Source organism: Apteryx rowi, unplaced genomic scaffold, assembly GCF_003343035.1.
Source record: "Apteryx rowi isolate R43461 unplaced genomic scaffold, aptRow1 scaffold_835, whole genome shotgun sequence".
Taxonomy (NCBI): Eukaryota; Metazoa; Chordata; class Aves; order Apterygiformes; family Apterygidae; genus Apteryx; species Apteryx rowi.
In genome coordinates this window covers 129869-149185 of record NW_020451133.1, presented here as the reverse complement: position 1 = coordinate 149185, position 19317 = coordinate 129869, and the positions used below count along the sequence as shown (strand labels likewise).

The 19317-nt window shown below is 40.9% G+C and overlaps 1 protein-coding gene across 1 annotated transcript in view; it reads right to left on the bottom strand.

Moving 5' to 3' along the window:
* The window catches only part of SPEN (spen family transcriptional repressor), a 53474-nt gene that overhangs the window by 23757 nt on the left and 10400 nt on the right, over nucleotides 1-19317 (bottom strand). The window contains exons 3-4 of the mRNA XM_026089889.1: nucleotides 2835-2995; nucleotides 371-571 (exon numbers count right to left, since the gene is read on the bottom strand). Of these exons, the coding sequence (XP_025945674.1) occupies nucleotides 371-571; nucleotides 2835-2995 (362 nt within the window). The remainder of the gene's footprint in view (nucleotides 1-370; nucleotides 572-2834; nucleotides 2996-19317) is intronic.

The following is a 19317-nucleotide window of genomic DNA, read 5'->3' as shown; positions in this document are numbered from 1 at the left end:
TCCTTGTAATTAAAAGCAGAAAAAAAGCCTGTGAGCTCTCAATGCTATGCTTAGATTATCTATTGGCTTCTGCTTCACTGAGCTATGGAAGGTTACATCGCTTCTTCCAGCAGCTGGAGGATCTCACTGCGTGAGAGGATGGCAGGTTTCCTACCCTGAGGTTTAAGACTGGAATTCTCTCCCTGTTTGACCTAAGAGCATCCACTCTTCCTGCTCTGGAATTTATTCTGGCACATTTCCCAGTTACTTTAAATTATGTTTCAGCAGCAAGGTAGTTTAACATTTCTTACTCCTATGCTGCTTTTTTATAAGAGTCAGTGAACGTGTGGTCATGCGCCCAGTTAAAGCGTAAGAACTGCATGGACCTTACCTGGTCCTATCCAGGCGGTTACTTCAATTTGCATGCCAAAGAAAAGTTTTCCTTTTGAGGCATTTAGTGCTTTTTCCTGGTCCTCCTGTTGTCGGAAGAACACCAGTCCATACCGTTCCTCAGAGGCCCCGTGAATCTGCACCGACGTCACCTTTCCATACTTCTTGAATTCATGGAAAAGTCCATCTTTAAGGCTTGTATCTAAGCCAACAAACAAATGTTAGTATAACAATGTATTTCCTAACAACTTAACAGAACCATAAAAGACATGAAGAAATCTGACATTCTCTCCAAAACATGCCTTCACCCAATTTCATCTGAACCTGAATGTTCACAGAAGCGATGTCAGGCTCTGTTTTTAGATGTTAACTTTGCCCATGCAAAAAGCTTCTGACTGACCCTTCTGTTCACCTTGTTTTTTAAAACCAAGAAACTATCCGTGCAGACTTCTACATGACAAAAGCTGATAGCGTATAGTTATTACTTCTAAGAGACATCCACTTCAAGATGATGAAGAAGAAATAAATAACATTACTTCATTAATAATCCCACCACTGAAAGCATGAGCAAACAGATACCGCATAGAGCAGTTCTGCAAAGCTAGGATGAGACACCTGGAATGGAAATCAAAGTTATATAGCATTTGTTTCAGTCAATTCAGAAAGATAACTGGGCGTGCAGAGTCATCAGATTTTGCAAACACTGACTCATGATCATACGATCTGCCTGCTATCTGTGGGCACCTACTCTGGTGTCGTGTCACTTCAAGGAATACTACAGAAAAACATCTGTAGAAAGAATATTAACACTGCAATATGCGCTACTCAAAAAGTTAATAAACAGTATTTTAATTCAGCCAGTACTTTTGTATGTATGAATTAATTTTGCAATTTTTTTCCAAATGACTCCATGCTCTTTCTTCCACAGGATCTCTCCCTTATCAACACAGAGAACAGTGGTCATCTGTACTCTTCGGTGAGTGGTACCCTGCATTATTTAGCAAGCACTATTCAAATATTTTTATGAACATGCTCAAGGGTGTTTTACGATACTCAACATTATGATAGAAAACCCTAATATCTTCATACTACACAAAAAAAGAAACTGAGGCACAGTGAGAATAAATGGTCAAAACTGCCCTAAGTGAAAAATTTGAGACGCTTCTGGTTTCCCCCCCCCAAAAATCCACATTACTGTTTCAAAGCACCAGTTCCAGTAGCTGTGAGTGCTCAAGCCAAGGGACTCAAGCTAGGGACTTGCAAAATTTCTCACAGATGGTCACTAATTAAGCAATTTTCCCACCATCACACAAGAACTGAGGCAGAAGCAGCGCGAGAATCTAGTCTTCGGAGGCAGCATTCAACTGCCTTGTCAAAGACGCAATCCTGGCATCCCTTAAGCCCCTGCCTCATTTAATACACACCTCTCAGCTTCTCCAGCACGAATCCAGGTCACGGAGGGTGTCACCATTCACCACTCCTTCCGAGAGCACCATCCATTTGCTGCACTAGATGAGGCAAGGCTTTGGGTCGAAAACCTAATACGCTCTCGTCTCCTATCATCTACTCATCAGAAGCCCCAAGCTGCCCTAAAGTTTCTTAGTTGCTTTTCTATCAGACTACTCTAATAAGTTTCCTTCCATCCTCCCCCGTGCTGCAGTCAACAGCAGGGCATTTTTAAGACCTCCGTAACGTAGCCAAGTCTGCACTGCATTTTTCCTCCAGAGGGATGAAAGAAGGCCTTTATCGGACAGAAACACAACCTCCTACCCAACGCCAGTTCCAGCGTCCAAAGCATGGACATGGTAGTCTCTCAACAAAATGCCTACGAATATTATTTAAAGAAAGTATTTTTCTCTAACCTTATCGGTGCAAAACTATGATGAGGCAGACAGCAAACAGAAAAAAATTGTGGAAAAGTTCTGCCTGAACAGCTGAAGTTTGGTAACATTGTAAGAAGCTGGCAATAGGATCCAGTAGGGGAAGGCACTGGGCAAGTTTTACCATAGTGCCTCTGGAATTTGCCTGCTATTTAAATTTTCTTTCAGGGATTCAGGAAGTTAAACTTCTGGCAAAAATTGTAACAGTCGTAGGAAGACTCCCCCTCTGACCTGGGAAACTCAGAAGTTAAACTCAGTGAAGAGTCCTAAAACAACAATAAACTCCTGAATAACTCTGAAGTCTCCCAAAGGTATCTTCATTCAAAACTTCATGCTTTTCGTAAGTAATCTGATGACTGTATTACATTTTTATGGCAGCAATTACCCTGAAACCAAGTTTCATAAAAGATGGCTCAAACTGCACTCATGTTTTCCTGTTCAGTATTGAAGAGGTTCAAAACACTGCATGCATTTAATATCAAAAACGTACAATAAATATTATTTCATCAGTCTCTAATCTGCTTCCTCTTCCTTTTTTCCCCATTTTTGGCATTGTGAAGAGACACTTTCACACATGAATTTTACCTGTTGAGCGCACTGGAAGATTTTGCACCTTGATCCCAAAACTTTTGCGGGGTTCATCTTTTTCCAGAGATGGAAGCAGCTGGGATGCAGGTGCTGGAACTGCTGTCGACTGAACTGACCGTGCCGGGGACTCGTCGCTTGAGCTGCTGCTGGAGTCACTGCTACAAAAGGCATAAAGGAAACAACGGATCAATGTAAAGAGACACAAAGTGACCAGAGGACAGATGGTGTATTTCAATTAAAAACAAAATGTCAGCGGTTTTTTTGTGGCATTTTCTGCTTGGATTTTTAACTCATCTGTTCCCTTTTCCTCTGAGCAACGATCGAGCATGTGTTCAACGATGGCAGCGGCAGCAAGTGAAATCGTTCAGCATTGCACAACTGCCCACCCCCAAGACACAGCAACACAGGTCTCATACTGCACGCAAGTAAAATATTTATCCGCGGTAACAAACTGTGCTGATAAGGGAAACGGGATGGATTCAACATTTTAAGGACTTTCCTTTTTCCTTTGTCTGCTGCGGAAAATCCCGTTTCCACCACACATTCCAGCTGTACAAAGGAATCTGTAATCATTCCGCAAATATTCTCTTACTAAATCCTCGGAGGAGACGGTCAAGGAAGCAGAATACGGGTAAAATGTCAGCCAGATCCTGTTACATTTCCGCGACAATAGAGGAGATTTAATTCAGTGTAACGTGGTGTTTTATCAGCTTAGGTTGTGTGGGAAGACTGGAAAAATACAGAGAGGGTGCCGGGGCCTGCCGAGGCCTCGCAATCCCTCGTGGCCTGCTCACGGGTAAAAAGAAACGTTATGGCGCTCACAGGCGCTGCCATCAATCTGAAAAATCGGCTCCGGATTTCTCCTTAATGCCTCTTACGCATCTTTTAAAAAAAGATTCGTCCCTCCAAAGAGCCGATACTAAAAGCCACCGTTTCTTGTGAGAAAACTGCAGCCAGTTTTTTTTTTTTCGCCAACTGCTGGAGAATAACCTAGATAGAGGCGTATGAATCAGCAAACGCTGTTTACAAGCTCAGTCGCAACAGCAAACTTCAGGGTATAAAGCATTTAGACCCAACAGCTTTTATAAACAATAATTACAGCAGAAGAGGATTTGCATATTAGATCATACGGGGAGTCAATCTAGTCCACTGACTCTTGACAGTGCAGATTGGTAGACGCTTCGCCAAAGAGTAGGAAATATAGAGAATAATGTTATTAAAGCTTGCCCAGTGGGGACACGTCATCGTCTTCGGAGTGGCTGATTTCTTCCCCGAGGCATGAGGGCTTATAACATTTCTAAAAATAATTTTGTCTGACATAACCCTGGAGGAGCTCATTCTCCATTGCATGACCAACTGCCTAAAAAAATTCGGCCAGAATTTTAACTCAGAGACCAAACGCAGTGGGTGAAGGTTTGCCACGTGTAAAAACAACCCGATCGGTTTGAAATTTGCTGCTTTTCAAGTGAATCGTTTTTGGTTTCATTCCATATCTTACAAGAAAGGCTAAACAGAAGTTAATCTATCTTTTTTTTTTTTTTTTGGTATCCTAAATTATTTTATGGACTGTTTATATTCCCTCTTTACATTCATCCACTTAAATCCTTCCATTCTGCCCTCAGGGCAACTGCCTTGGGCTGCTGCTCATCTTCATTATTTGATTTTGGGACCTTCTTCTTCTACACAGTGTGTTTTTTGAGGCCGGCTAACCAGGGCAGAACAGAGTACGGGTACACCATTCGTTTGCATAACACCAGTGTAACAGCAAGAGGGCAATTATTCTGAAAGATTTCAGAAAACTGGTTTTCCTTCTCAACATCTCTGTGCAACCAGAACTGTGGCATATTACTAAAAGCCCCTGGGCTCTGTCCCCATTATATTTGGAGGAGCAGAAGGGAAGGCAACCTCTGAAAACGCTGAAAAACAATCCGCAGGGGCTACAAAACCACAGAAAAACAAAATGGAAAAAAAGTCAAAATACAGCAGGGATGGTGAACCTGAGAAAACTCTCCTCCTGGTCTCGCCCTCTTATTACAACCCTCCTTTTCTGACCGACCCTTAAGTCCAGTTGCCATCAAGCTTCTTCACGTGTTCCCACTTTTCCCACACCCTCTCCTCCTACTCTGCTGTCCCCAAAGGAGGAAGTCTGGCATCACTTTGGGAGAGCAGAGAAAATACGGCAACGCCAGGACAGGAGTGAAAGCCTGACACCTTTCTCTTGCCCTCTTCCTCGGCGTGGGCTCTGCTCCCTCGCAGCAATAACTCTCGAGGTTTTTCCTCCTGAGTGATCGCTGGCGACCTATAACGAAGCACTATATATGAAGTTATTTCACATAGAATGACATTTTCCCTTCCTGCTTATAATCCCTTGCATTTGCCAGCTCTGAATCTCCTACCACTGAGAAGCCCGTTCGTGCAGTCTCATTTTTCTTAGAAATTTGTGCTCGTTTTATTTTTGTCTCATCTGCAACTGTGCAACCTACTTTCATTCCCTCTTCTAGATCATTAATACAGTAAACTATTTTGTTCCTAAAAATGAAGCCAGCTGCAATTCACTGCTCATGTTTTGCCCAGGAACCATTTATCCCTTTCCCTCTGCTTTCTACCCTGCTGCTAACTGTTCACCTCCGGTAACGCTTTACCACCTCGAACCCTCATTAAAAGTCAAGTCTTTCTCTACAGCCTTTGGGGAAAAGGAGGAGAAAAGTGGCCCCATGTAAACAGGCTTTCAGTAGTCCGAAGGAGTAATGCCAGTTATCAGCTACCACTATGGAATAAATTGGCACAAAATAGAGAAACCTCTTTTAAAACACAAACATAGACAGAGAATGCATGTGGGGAGAATCTGAAAATAATTCCCAAACCAACCACAATACTTCATGTTTTACCGTTCCCTTCGAGGAGGCCTGAAATACGTTTTAGGGCTTCGACAAGCTTCTGTCCCTTTACTCTTTTAAGACCTTCTCAGGTCTTAATGCTCTGTATTATGATCAACTACATATTGCCTAAAACATTTTAAATATTCTACTTTTCTAAGATTCTATCTTTTAAGCAAATGGCAGCACTGGGTTTATATTTAAACGGTGCTTTAAAATGGGAATGGGCTGTTTTTAGCATTTTTATAAGGATGCTTAAAACATGGACTATATTATTAAAATCATAGCCTTCCCCTAGGGGAAAAGATAATCTCCAGGTGACATCTTAAGATGTCCTCAATAAATCACATACATCTCCAAAACAATAGTCTGGTAAGACAATAAATTCTACAAGAGCTTGAATTCGATATAAGCACATTTTCAGAAACAGCCATCATGCGGGTAACTTCCATTTACTCCAGGGAGTTTTAGGAGTTCGTGTCCCTAAACAAATCAAGGCTTTTTGAGACAGTAATTTGCGCTTTCCTGATCTCCTAATTCAGTTTTTAGAGAGGAAAAAAAACGGTAGCAAGGATAAATTATGCAGTGCAATTCTCCTTTCTTTAGAGAAAGCAGTATTACTTTTCCAGTTGAAGGAACAAACATAAATGTTCAAAAGTAAGTAAAAGTTTTTATGTGCTGTGAACAGGAGAATGATGGAACAGTTAATTATAGCTGGTTTGTTGGACAGTTATAGCACATAGCAGAATCAAAATAAAGCATCTGACAGTGAGTTATATGCAGTTTCAAGCAGAAAAACAGCACTCCTTTTAAACTACCCTGGTTTTAAAAATACACAAAACTAAAACATGTAAGCTGCACAAGGATACGTTCCCAGAATATTAAAACGCAAATATGGCTTTTCGTTTTCCTGCAAGTGATTTTGAAAACAACTGTCCTTTGCCAAATCTTAGAAAAGAAGTTATTAAAAATTCCCCTAACAAAATCTATTTAACAGCAGAAGCTCATAAAGCTTTTAGAGAAACAACCATTCAGAAAGCTAAGAAAATTTTAACCCAGGAAGGTAACAGATAGCTCGAATCATCATGCTCCTTGACAGTATTTCAGGTAATCAATAGGTCTCGAGGTAAGCAAAATGGCATAAAGAAAATGGCTTTATAACTTCGTTTGCCCCTTTCGCTAGCGATATAAAAAACGAGGAGAGACGTGCCGATTTTTTCCAGGCGCAGAATGTGCTCTGGCACATAGCCTTTTCCCAACACAGGAAAACCTGCTCTTCAACATCCACGTAAGCTTGCTGGAGCAGAATGCCAGCAGGCAGAAAAAAATAATCTCCTGAGCTGTCACAACACACGCATTTCACAGAGAGGGAGTCTATGCTGGGAATTTGCTTTTTTAAACATATTAGGCTTACAGCTTCATTCGCCTTTTAGGTGCTTTTCATCATTTTGCTTGTCACATATGCTAATGCATGAAGAACTTGAAGTTTTAACCAGGAAGGATTTCAGGCGCCCTTTTGTCTGGCTCAGATACACAAAACTTTTAAAATTAGTTTCACTCCAGCCCTTCTCATGACATTATAGTGTAAAATATGCAAAGTATAAGATTTATGACTTCACTGTCAGTGAAACCAGATGGAAAACCTGAGTTATAAAGGAGATCATTTTTACTTTAATAAGGAAGAAGGCATAAAGTATTTTTCTCATAGGTATACTCTACTATAAGTTGCTTCCACTGTAAAAGCCCTTTAAAAATACTCATTTGCTTTGCACATAACTGCCTAGTGTTTTCAAAGTAAATAAGATGCATGTGTTCTTAATCACAAACGTCTCCTCTGTATCTACTTCCTATTAATCAACATAAAATCTATTAATAATCCAACCATAAGCTTTATTCATAGGGGCAGAGCCCCAGCAACACTGAAGTGTAAGAATCTAGCAATGGGATTCAGATTACAAAAATGAGACTCCAAATGCGCCTGCGTCGCCGGCTGCAGTACTTGGCATGTTGCAGCTCACAGAACGCACAAAACTTGCTTTTTTTCTCATTTAAAACTGTGAAGATGACATTTCAAGTCCTGCTGCACGGATCATATATAAGCCGTTCTCATTTCCACAGAAATGCCTCATTTTCAAGCAATTGCGTTTTTCAGTTCTACTAACTAACTATGCAGCTATGCTCTATTTATGTAGGAAAAATGAAAGCACTTGAGAAAAGAATACAAAGTGAGCCGTTCTCTTTGTTCCCCAGCAAAATGAGATAAAAGGGAGACTCCAAACTAGTCAATGCAACGGGATACCTGCTGCTTTTTGTCAATGGCAGGCTGTGCTGAATCAAGGGATCTCACAACCTGCCTTACCCTTTTGCAATTTTAAAATGTGGGACAATTGTCATTTCTGCGAATTGATTTCGGAACTGTGAGTCAGCTGTAACTCTGGTGACTACCCTCATTACAGCAACCAGGAAACACTGGAGCCATTCATGTAAAATAAAGTAGGCAGAAGCATTAACACGCACTGCAGGCAATGAGCTGCCAAACTCCAGGTTTTAAAAAAACTAGCCCCCGACAGTCAGAGCAAGTTAAAAAAGAAGCAACTTAAAATCATTCGAAGCCTTTTTAATTTTTCAGGGTAACATATGCCAAATTTTAACAGGGAAAAAAAGAAAATAAAATGGCTTTTTAAGAGCTCCCTTTAAAACATGTTTAACTGGGACTGTTAAATGATCTGTAATTCTCTTGCAGAAATATTCAGAGATGCTATTTTTTTTCTGCCCAAATTAATTGAAATCAGGAACTCTGTCTAGATCAGCTATGATTCAATACACTGTCAAAATAATCTCTAAGTAAAGATTATCTCCTAGAAAGATCTATTGAGGACAATAACATAGGACAACCTCCCTCAGCATGAATCCCAGATGACAGCAGGTTATTCACACGGTTGATGTCAGCAAAAGATTCCCAAGTCTAGTCAGGAAATCCAAAGCAAACGTACAGTAATCTCTAAGCGGAAATAACAGGAACCTTTTTTTCTCTCCTTGCTCCCTTTCCAGATCAGAGTTAAGTCAAAGTAGATGATCTGTATGCAAAAAATATCAGCTGCAAATATCAGCTAGTGACAGCACTGTATGCTGATAAGGTCTACCCAGAAGACACAAATCCTTTTAATATTCTTCATACAGTCACTACTGAAACAAACTGCCAGTTAGATTCCCTGGACCTAACTCCAGAAAAACAGTGCCAGAAAACTGGTCAAAGAAGCCTGAAAGCAAAAATATACTGTTTGGGAAAAAAGCTCTGGTTATTGCCAACCATCATCAAGCAAAAGTATGATGCTAGCTGTCAAAAAAAGAAACCAAAACACTGCTTTAAAATGGGTCATATTCCATTCTAGTTATAGATTAAAGGAACCTTGATACAGCTCATAAAGCACTTTGACTTCTCCTCTGGATGAAAAATGATATACCAAAGTGATGCATGTACAGATACATTATAGACTGCTATTTCCACAGTACTACTAAATACTACACAAATCTAAAATACGTACTTAAATAGAATTTCCCCCAACCTCTAGATATATGTGATTTAAAAACCTACATCGAACTACACATACCAAGAACTGCATCCCCATAAAAATCAAACTACCCTCTTTCCTTAAAAAGGTCAAAGCAAGCAGATAATTGAGAGCTTGTGTTCTTCTGTGCCCTGAAGGTAAGTAACTCGGACTATTTCTGGACCAAACCAGGTGCCAAATTCCAAAGCTGAAAGCCCCTGGTGCTCCAATGTCCCTGTTGTTTGCAAGTCCTATATGTACAATTTCAGCGACAGACTGGGAGCAGGGCTTATGAGTAAGTTTTGACTCCCTGAACTCCAGCTGAACGCAGGCCTGTTCTTTTTTAAGCATCTTTCCAGGCAACCGTACGCTCATTAGTGCACAACCTGTAGCAAAGCAAAGCAAAGTCACCAGCATTACTCTAATAATCCATGCGGCTGTTCTGACACCTCCAAGCAGAAATAATTACGATGAAATTTCGAGTGTGGTTTCTGAAAACTCAGGAGGTTGGGATGGAGGGTTAAAACATCTCTTTACAGGAGCTGATTCACTTTGTTCTAACACTGACCTAAATATGAAGGCGATTGGCAGGCGGTAGTTTCGTACACACGATGCATTCTGCAATAACACCAGTCAGCATCAGCATATTTGTAAGAAAACCCATTCCTCAAAACTGCAAAAATAAGATCTGTAGAAGTAAATACAGTCTTTTTTCTAGCTAAAAAGGAGGAGTTGCTGCATCTGAAGTGAAAGATAGCAGAAAACGGCACCAAACAACTAAAGTTTACTTGTATTAACAGATCAAGACGTAACAAGTTGTTACCATATTTTTCAGACTACTACATGCTAACAGCTGAACAGGCTCAGCCCACGTACGCTTACCACAAAGAGGTTGAACTTTGTTTCTCCATTTCATAACAAACTTTTAAATTTAAAAATAAGTACACAAGCAGGCTCTGGCTGTTCAGCGTACGAGGGTGGAGAAAGTTAGCAAAGGAACAGACAAACTACACCTAATATTCTCTCTGTGTAATTACCCTGTGCCCATAACCCCAGCCTTTCAGTACCTTTAGAGTTTGTGTTCAAAAGCACGCCTGGATGTGACTGCATGACATTCTTGGCATCGTTTCAAGACGCTGAGAAGTTGCCACCCAAGGAACTTTGGTTTGTAAATGTCACACACACACACACACACACACATCTTCAGAAGTATTTAATGACAAGCAGCTACGATAAAACAGTCTATGAGGGGGAAAAAAAACACCCTACTGCATGTAAGCAGGAAACAGTCGTGAAAAATCAGCGCACAACAAACAAAAGCGTATCCTGCTCCAAAGAAAGGAGCACTGAGACAGATGTATACGACACTGAAACACGTGAAAATAGAACAACCTCTTTCCCTTACCTTTTCCTGTCTTACCAAGCTCAGAAAGGAGACTTAAGAAATCTCATAGTGGGGTGGAATCCTAAACCTAAAGAAATCATGTTTAAAGGCCGTGGGAAAATAACACAACTATGAGAGTGACATGACTACTTTGTATGTTTTAGCTGGCCAAATTACAGTAAAGTTACAGTATTTTTTCAGTATCTGGCCAGTAAGGTTTTAAGATACAGTCTCCAAGTAATATTTACAGTGTTTCCAACCCAAATCAGATGACTGGCTTATTAAAATCACATCTCAATTTCACTGACAGGCCATGTGAGTATCTCCTTTTAGTTATTTTATTATCATGGTCAACAGACACCCGAACTTTGATGAGAAGCAGCAAGCTGAAACTAATCATGGAAAAGACAAAGATGTTGCTAAGACAGATGACCACTACAAAAAGTCTTCTGCTCCCAGAACCATCTTTCCCCTGAAGCCACATGCTCTGAGAATTTCAAGGCAGCTTCGAGGTCCTTTTAATTCTTCACTGTAACTAAATATCCCATCAATTATGACTGCTAAAATATACATATTAATCCGTGTCTGGCTGCGACAGACTCCGTCTGATACAGGCAGTGTTACCACCTAGCCCCATGACCCATGCTTGGTTGTTACAACAAACTAGGTACAGCCAAGAATAAAAACCCTAATCTGGAAAAAGTTTATCGGTTAAAAACGTATTAGCCTATCTATTCAGCAAACAGCCTACTCAGCAACCACAACAGCTTACTACTGCTGAGAAGATGCTGTCCTCACCCTCTGCTCCCTGCGCTGCCTCTCTGTTAACTTCAGAGTCAACTTCACGGTGTTGGGATCAAACTTCAGAGCCCTTCACGAGTAGCTCGAGTTACCTGAGCGCCGGCCTCCACGGCCGCGACCTTTCCAAAATATGGACGTTTCTTGGGAACAATGGGACTGCCAAGAATGCAACTCCTTGACGCGGGAGGAAATGCTTTCTCAGCACATGGCCGCAATCACACAGCTCGACACTGGGAAAGATTAAAGTCATCGAGGCCTGCAGGGTGAAGTACAAACCCGGCTCCTTGGCATAGCTTTCCCACAATTACATTTCCACCAATGCAAAGGCAGAACAAAAAGGGTGGGTGTGAGAACGCGAGATCCCAGAGAGCCTCTATTTTTCAACAGTCCCTTCACCACGGGAGGCCCTGGGTCAAGACCGAATGCCTCTGAGCAACACCCCAGCTTTGAAGCATTTGCGTATCACAGAACCAGAAGTGACACAGTGATAAAGAGGTATGACTACAGAGCTTCTTGTTGTGTAACACTATGGAGTTTCTAATTCACATAAATGTTTGCCATGCAGATTTTTTATCTAACTTTGCCTTCCGATCTGACCATATTTGAGAATATCCACAAGTGACGGATATAGTCTTTGAGGGTTTTTTCTCAAATTGTTCCCACTGTTTCTCTGCCATTAAAATAGCTACCCCGGTGCCTCACAGGGGAAGCATTAGCACTGCCAGGCACTTGGCACATGAGTAGCAGTCGTTAGCTGGCTCTGGACAGGTTTATACAACATGCGGCAAAGTCCCAGCCCTACTAAAGCCATGCAAAACTCCCACCTCCTCCAACTGGGAAAGCTTTCAGCCAAATTATTTCAAGCGCTGCAGTGACTTGTCTCCACAAGAGCTCCCACTCAACGCTGCAAGTAATGGTAAGCCTAGGATCGCAGCAACTTTTAAAAGAAAACGGTAGGGCAGAGTTCACCCTGTAGAGGAGTGGCTTGTTCAGTCCAGAATAAAAATTGCTTTCAACCTTTGGCTAAAATTACCATAATACTGTCAAAGCAAACAACTTTTGCCAACTATCTGCAGACAATCTAAATTAATGTTTTGCAACTGCCACCTCAGAGTATATGAAATCTTTAAAAAAGCATTTTAGTTCAACGCTCTTGTGAGGCAGGTATATCTTAACATCCCTGCATTGCAGATGGAAAAATAAGGTAAGAAGAGGCCAAGGGCTTTGCCCAAGGTCATTCAATGAGTTACCAACAGAGCAGGTTGGGAAACTCGATCTCGTGACTTGCAGAAGACCTAATCTTTTCAAAACACCAAGAAAGCAAAATTTAAAGAGTTTCCTAAATAACAACCGCACTGCTTTCGTGAAAGGATCTACTAAGCATCTTAAAAAAAAAAAAGCTGGGATTCTTAGTGCTGTTTAAAATGCACCCACTACGGCTTCCAAGTATACTACTATATGTTTACTTGAGGAATAAAAAGCAACTACTTTCACCTTACGAGCATGTCAAACCATTTCCTGGAAGTCAACACTTCTTAAAACAATTTTAAAACCATCCAGCCTTAACTCTACTGACATTGACACGCCTGCTGTCCTACCCAGAAGCACTAGATATTATTCTTCAAAAGAAAAACCTTTCTCATAGATACATTAAAACCCAAAAAACAATGGGTCTGATTCACCTCCAGGTTATTTCAGTCTTGCATACACGTAAGAGCTTTCTAACACAAAACTGCTGGTAGGTCACGGCAAACAGGCCTGCCAAATTAATTCTGCTGATGTCTTCAGCATTCGCACTTAACACGTTTCAGAAAAGCATCCCACCTTGCCTTAAAAAAACCTGGCACTATGCTTATGCCCTACTTTCCTGACAACTCGCATTTGTCTACCATCTGGCCTCCCAAATACCCTGTAAAACGCCACCCTCGGCCGCTGCTTACCTTCTGCCTCCCCAGGCCACTTTCCCTGCAGGGACAGCAGCCCCCTGGCCCTGTACTCTGCCCTGCCAAAACACCGGTGAGATCATTGCCTCCGTCTTCAAGACGATGTTTTAGCATTACATAGAATGCCATTTGTTGAAATTCTCATTCGCTAGGATTCAGAGCAATTTTGAAATCGTGTGTTCTCTCTTATAAACAAATATAATTGTTCTTCAAATGGGAGCTGCAATAAAACCCATGCCAAGATACACAGCTGATAAACAATGCCTCTTAAGCAAAATTTGGAACATGCAAAGCTTAATATAGAAATTCCATTTATGGCAGATAACACTGTGTGTAAGCTTAGTATTTCTAAAAATGGTTGCCATTGTCCAAACAGTGAAATGGAAAAGAAAATGGACAAAACAATGCTACTTCTAAATCACGATTAGAAATAAGTATGTATATTAAAGATGTTTCTGAAACAGAATTTCTATTGCCTCACAACTTATATACAACCTTTTTAAAGGAATGCCAACTAGTTTAAAGCAAGAAAAATTTTGGAGGCTCTTTTTACCCTTTTTTTTGACCAATTACAGCAACTGAAGGAAGTACACAACGCTGGTGGGGTATACAAATCCTTCATAAAACTGTTATTCTCATGTAAAGGACTACCTAAAATGGAAGGCAKGGCAAATAATGGCATTTCTGTGATCTCAGTTGGCATACAATATAGAAGACCAGACATTTGATGAGTTATATATTAAAGATTAATTTGCCATTTCAAAAATGCAAAGAACAGATGGATCTCTTGGCTATGGCTATATTTGGGAATTATTTCATTTTATGCCCACACGCAAATAAAAATAAAACTAATAAAGTAGAACTTTCAGTAAAATTTCACATGGATAGAAATATTAATATTTAAGTCATGAAAATAAAAAAATTGTGACAAGCTTTGTATAAAACAGGTGAAGTATTATAGTCCGTTAAATTTTAAATATGGGATTGGTATGGAAATGGCGAAAATCTTTACATTTGTTAAGCAAGAATGCAGAGTAATGCCAGCCTTAAAAATACAAAAACCAAAAATACTGTTACATGACAGAAAGGTCCTTGTGCTTCTCTCTTAATGTCCGGAAGAAGAACCTTTTTGTAACTTAATTCAGCAGTATTTGTTATATCTATTGATTAAATCTCTATGTGGTTTGGGAGTCCAGGGCTCACGCAAGGGGCATTTTTGTTGACCGTCCCGTTAAGATGTACATCCTGCTCCCTTTAACAGGGAAAGCCTAGGACAGCTCCATCACGTTAACTGCGTGTAAAACAAGGCTGAGGACGTTGAGATGGGTAGGGAAAATGTAAAAGTTATCCAGGGCTGGATGAGGAGGAGCAGCGTGAGGCAATGCGGCTGGTACGCTGGAGATTACAGGCCAGAAGATTCCTCCTTCAGCCTTCCCAAGGAATTCCCACGTGCAAAGCCTGCATGCCCCACCTGCGTACTTGCTGCAGGATTGACTGCTTATGTAGAACAGACTGCAAAACCTCTAGACCATAGCACAAGAAATATTCCACAAGCCACACACACAGTGTTAATTAAGCTTTTTCTTTTTTTTGCATGCAAATTTCATGATTTTTAAAAACTGCAGGGAAACTGAATATTAAAAAACAAAACCAACAAATTCAGCATAACTACTTCTTAAATATTTGTTAGATAGCATCCACTTCTCTCCTGTAACAACATAACAAGTGATTCCTCACTTCCTTCCACCTCAAAACAAACAAATAAACAAAAAACTTCCAAGTCATCATTTATGCAGTAAAACACCAACCAGCGTAGGACATCTTCAGTATATTCCCTGACTGTGAAAGAGGGATAATCAGAGCTCCACGCAGATTTGGTAAGTGAAGAAGAATAGAAAATTTGTACTAACCTGATAGCCTCCTTTCTTTGACTATTCATCTTTGACAATCCCCACAACAGGACATACCAAGAAGTAAACAAACATTTAAGGGAGGGACTAACTTCAAAGCAACAGTACAAGTCTTACATAATTTGAGGATTTGAGATCATGCAGCAACCTCTTACCAAACGAGGTGTCAGATGATATAAGGAGGTCAAGCCTGTAGCAGCCCGGATAAGTAGGGCACTTTGCATCTCTCAGTCAACGAAGTCGGGAACCATTTGTCCACGGGGACTCTTGCACTATTTGTTCTTGGGAATTAACTTTTAAAAGGGGAACAAGACCTTTCTTTCACACGTTATCACACAAACCTTTGGCGTTTTGTACTCTCAAACAGATGACAGAAAATGAATTACGACTCTGAATATCCTTATTGTTTGCATTTGCTTGATATGTACCTTAATTATTCTCTTTATTTCTAGACTATGTGATGACTTTTTCGTATTTTTGTCCAGGTATAAAAATGATGATGAAGATTTCTGGGCATCCGGGGAAATACAAACCAACCATGAAAGAAATGATGAGACAGCCCTGAAAACCACTTCCTTCTCATAGAAAGGATTCTCCAAAAGGTACTATCGCTGCCATCCTAGATTGCTAAGCGTTTTCTAGTTGAAGTCATCACCTTCAGTTAACTAAAGCAACTACTCACTGAACTTGAGACATTTTTCAAAGAGAAGTATTTGGAAGGCCTGAAAGCTCCATGTTTCACCTCTCAAAATAGGAGAGTGAGAACTTGTGGCTGGGGGACAGGACAATGTTTGGTTTTTGAAATCCAACAGGTATTGGAAGAAACAATATTTGGTCTCCCCTATTTCTGTTACAGGATTCTTTTAAGACTACAAAATCATTCATAAAGGAAGTTTTATTCCTTAATGCCACGCACATTCAAAGGGCTAATTTTGTTCTCTTATTTGTTAGGCACTTATAAAAATATGCAGATTATTGAAAACCTTGCATATTATTTATTAAATATGGCATCTACATAGTACAGGTCTCCCTCTCTCCTTCCTTCTGGAAACTCAGCCTTTGCTTCTCTTAAACACAGCAGGCAGTCATGCTTTCGACATTCAAAAAATTAGGAATATGTCCTGGCATGTATAAATTGTTTCCCCTTTACACAGCTTTGAAGTCCCTCATTTATCTCAAAGACTGTGATTTTCCACTTGTAAACGCGCTGCATTCTCTTCTCAAAATGGCACTACCAGCTGACCGTAATGATCTTTAGAGGGATATCTAATCGCTCACTAAGAAGCTTTCACGCTTAATACCTTGATGCCATCATTAGTAGTTTCAGCACTTGTAAAGTTGTAGACAGACTATGCTCGATGCTTAGAAGTTAAGGGCAGATCTAAGTGCATCGGTTATAGAGCTAACACAACAAGACGTAAAGATAGATGATTTTCAGTTTTCTCCAATAAGGTTTATTTGCCATCAGTTCACATTCATGTTACCTTAGCTTAAACACAGCATGTTCTAGCTAATGTGGTTTTTAAGCTTAATGCCAAGGTCTCGCAAACATGCTTCAAAGAGAGCTGTTTTCCTGATCCTAAGTTCCTTAAGAAAAAGTTCTCCTTTGGAAGGTATTACAGTCCCCGCATCCATGCCTTTAGCAGAGCCAAAAAAAATTCTCTTGGGGAACCACCCAAAATCACTGAATTTGCAACTTCAATCTTTAAGATGTGAAGGGATGTTCTGTCTACACTTTAATGGAAGCACGTATGACTGAACACAGACAGAGGCGGGATTTTTCCTTTGATCACAATGTGTTTTGTTTTGTTGGTTTTTTTTTAAGAAAGTGTTCGATAAGGTCTTCCTCTTTTTCTATTCATTCCTTCATGTGAATATTCATTAGAAATTATTAAAGTGCCCATTATTTCAAAGATCCTTACGATGGGAACCCTCTCACCTACCTTTCGGTGCCTGTAATGAACGTGTCTTCATCTGAGCTGTCTAGACTCTCTTCATCACCAGTGGAGACAAGCAGGCACTTCTAGACTATGATCCCTCTAATCCATTTTAGCGATGAATCACATCCTAGATATATTTCTCTCTAAGAAAGGCAAACTAGACTACTAGCCTGGATGTAGATACCAAACACCGCAGAGCCTATCTGGCTTCATGATTTCCCTGTTTCGTTTTGTTTTTTCCCTGATGGGATTTTGGTTTCTCCTTGCTCCCTCCGAGTCCAGGAGGAAAAGAACAGGAGGTGGATTTCTTCCTGCCTTTAGGAACGCTCAGGACTAAGCTTCAATTTTGAAAAGTAACATGGGCAGCTTCAACTTCCCTGACCTCAGCTAATTCTTTCCTTCCCTCAGCCTACTCAAGATGATTAAGCAAAACACTTGGAAGAAAATCAAAGCCTTAAAAATGCAATTGTAAGTGACCATTTGTTAATACAAACACGCAACCCCAAAGTCAAATCCAATCTACCAAGAAAACCAGACCTTCCTCAGGCTGCAATGTACGCCAGGGCGGAAAAAGTCCCGAGAGTCTTTTGCACCGTGAGAAGCTCCCAGGACTCGTTGGGGCTGAAGAATAAGTGCAAAACAAAACTCGCTACTACGACACCTCCCGGGATGACAAGAGGAGCACTGCCTTAGATATGGCTCCGTAGTTTTTTCCCGCGCTTCCCGAAAACGAGGTTAGGACGACCAGCCGAAATTGCAGGACACCAGACGCTGCGCCAGGCACCAGTTCCCGCTCCTTTAGACCAGCAGCTGTCCACAGGCGACTTAAAAACGTTATCTTTGCAATGCACTGCGGCTTCCTCCTCAGCCTCCTTCTCGGCAGAGGAAGCTGAGGATAAACGACGTTCACACGAAGGGTTTAGACTCAGCTGCCAGGATCCCTGGTCTGAACCTCAAATTTGCTACACAAAGCCTCTGATCTAGAGAGCTGCTAATTACAAGGAGACCTTACAGCATTAAAAAAAAAAAAAAAGCTCCTTAACAGGACTCAAAGCAACAAAGTGGGTTTAGATAATCTAAATAGTCATGACAGAAATAGAGTTTTTTTTTTTTAGGGCCCCCCTCCTTTGCTTTCATCCCCCAACATGATGCATTTTTAAGACTCCCAACCTGAAAGCAACTTGGGGAAAAAAAAAAAAAAAAAAAAAAGCTGTACCGAAACAGAGATCTTTCTCTGCCTTTAGAGGCAAAGAAATCAGATACATTTCCAAAAAGCAGGAGCAGCAGTTAAAACTTCTGGACCTTGCCCGAGAAACAAAACTCTACAGAGACTGACAGATGACCTTAGATGAAGATCGACTTCTGCAAATTTAGGAAGGGGTTTAATTGCTGCCTTTGTCATTCAGAGCCAACGATTAACAACTATTTCGGGTGGTACTGCAGCAACAACAGTCTATAAAATGCAGTAAAATGTCCACTCTCCAAGCAGCTGGTCAGGCAAACAAAACTACATTTAAAACAAGACACCTAACTTGACAGTGATGTGTTTAAGGCTTTTATTACACATTAACATAAAAGAATTATAAGGGGGGGGGGTTCAAGAGGAGGTAGCAGTGTGGTAATTTTTTCTTCTGTTTTGCAACCTAGCTCCTTTACATCATTACAGTGCTCGTGTTAAGGCAACAGGGCAGACTTAAAACTGCCCCTTTCAGTGATTTCACATATCACGCGCCAACTCAGAGTGCTCATCCACTGCTGACCGCAGCTCTCTGTCCGGCGGGGAAATAAGGGTTTATTTATACAGCGGGCAGAACGTCAGATCAGCCAGAAAGGCTTCAAAAATAAAAAGTGAGCTCATCCGGGAGGACTCGAAGGCTGATGCAGCGCCTGGCGGCGTTACCTTGGTTAAACTGCTTGCATGGGGCGACAGGGTTTCGCGGAATAACCGCGGTGTGAGAAAAATCTTCACACGGCAGCGAAACAGCGGCACGGGCGCTAAAGCTTAAACACGAGCCTTGGTTTTTTTTTATTATTATTATTTTTTTAAGGGTTTTGGCGACAGCGGAGGTATTTTC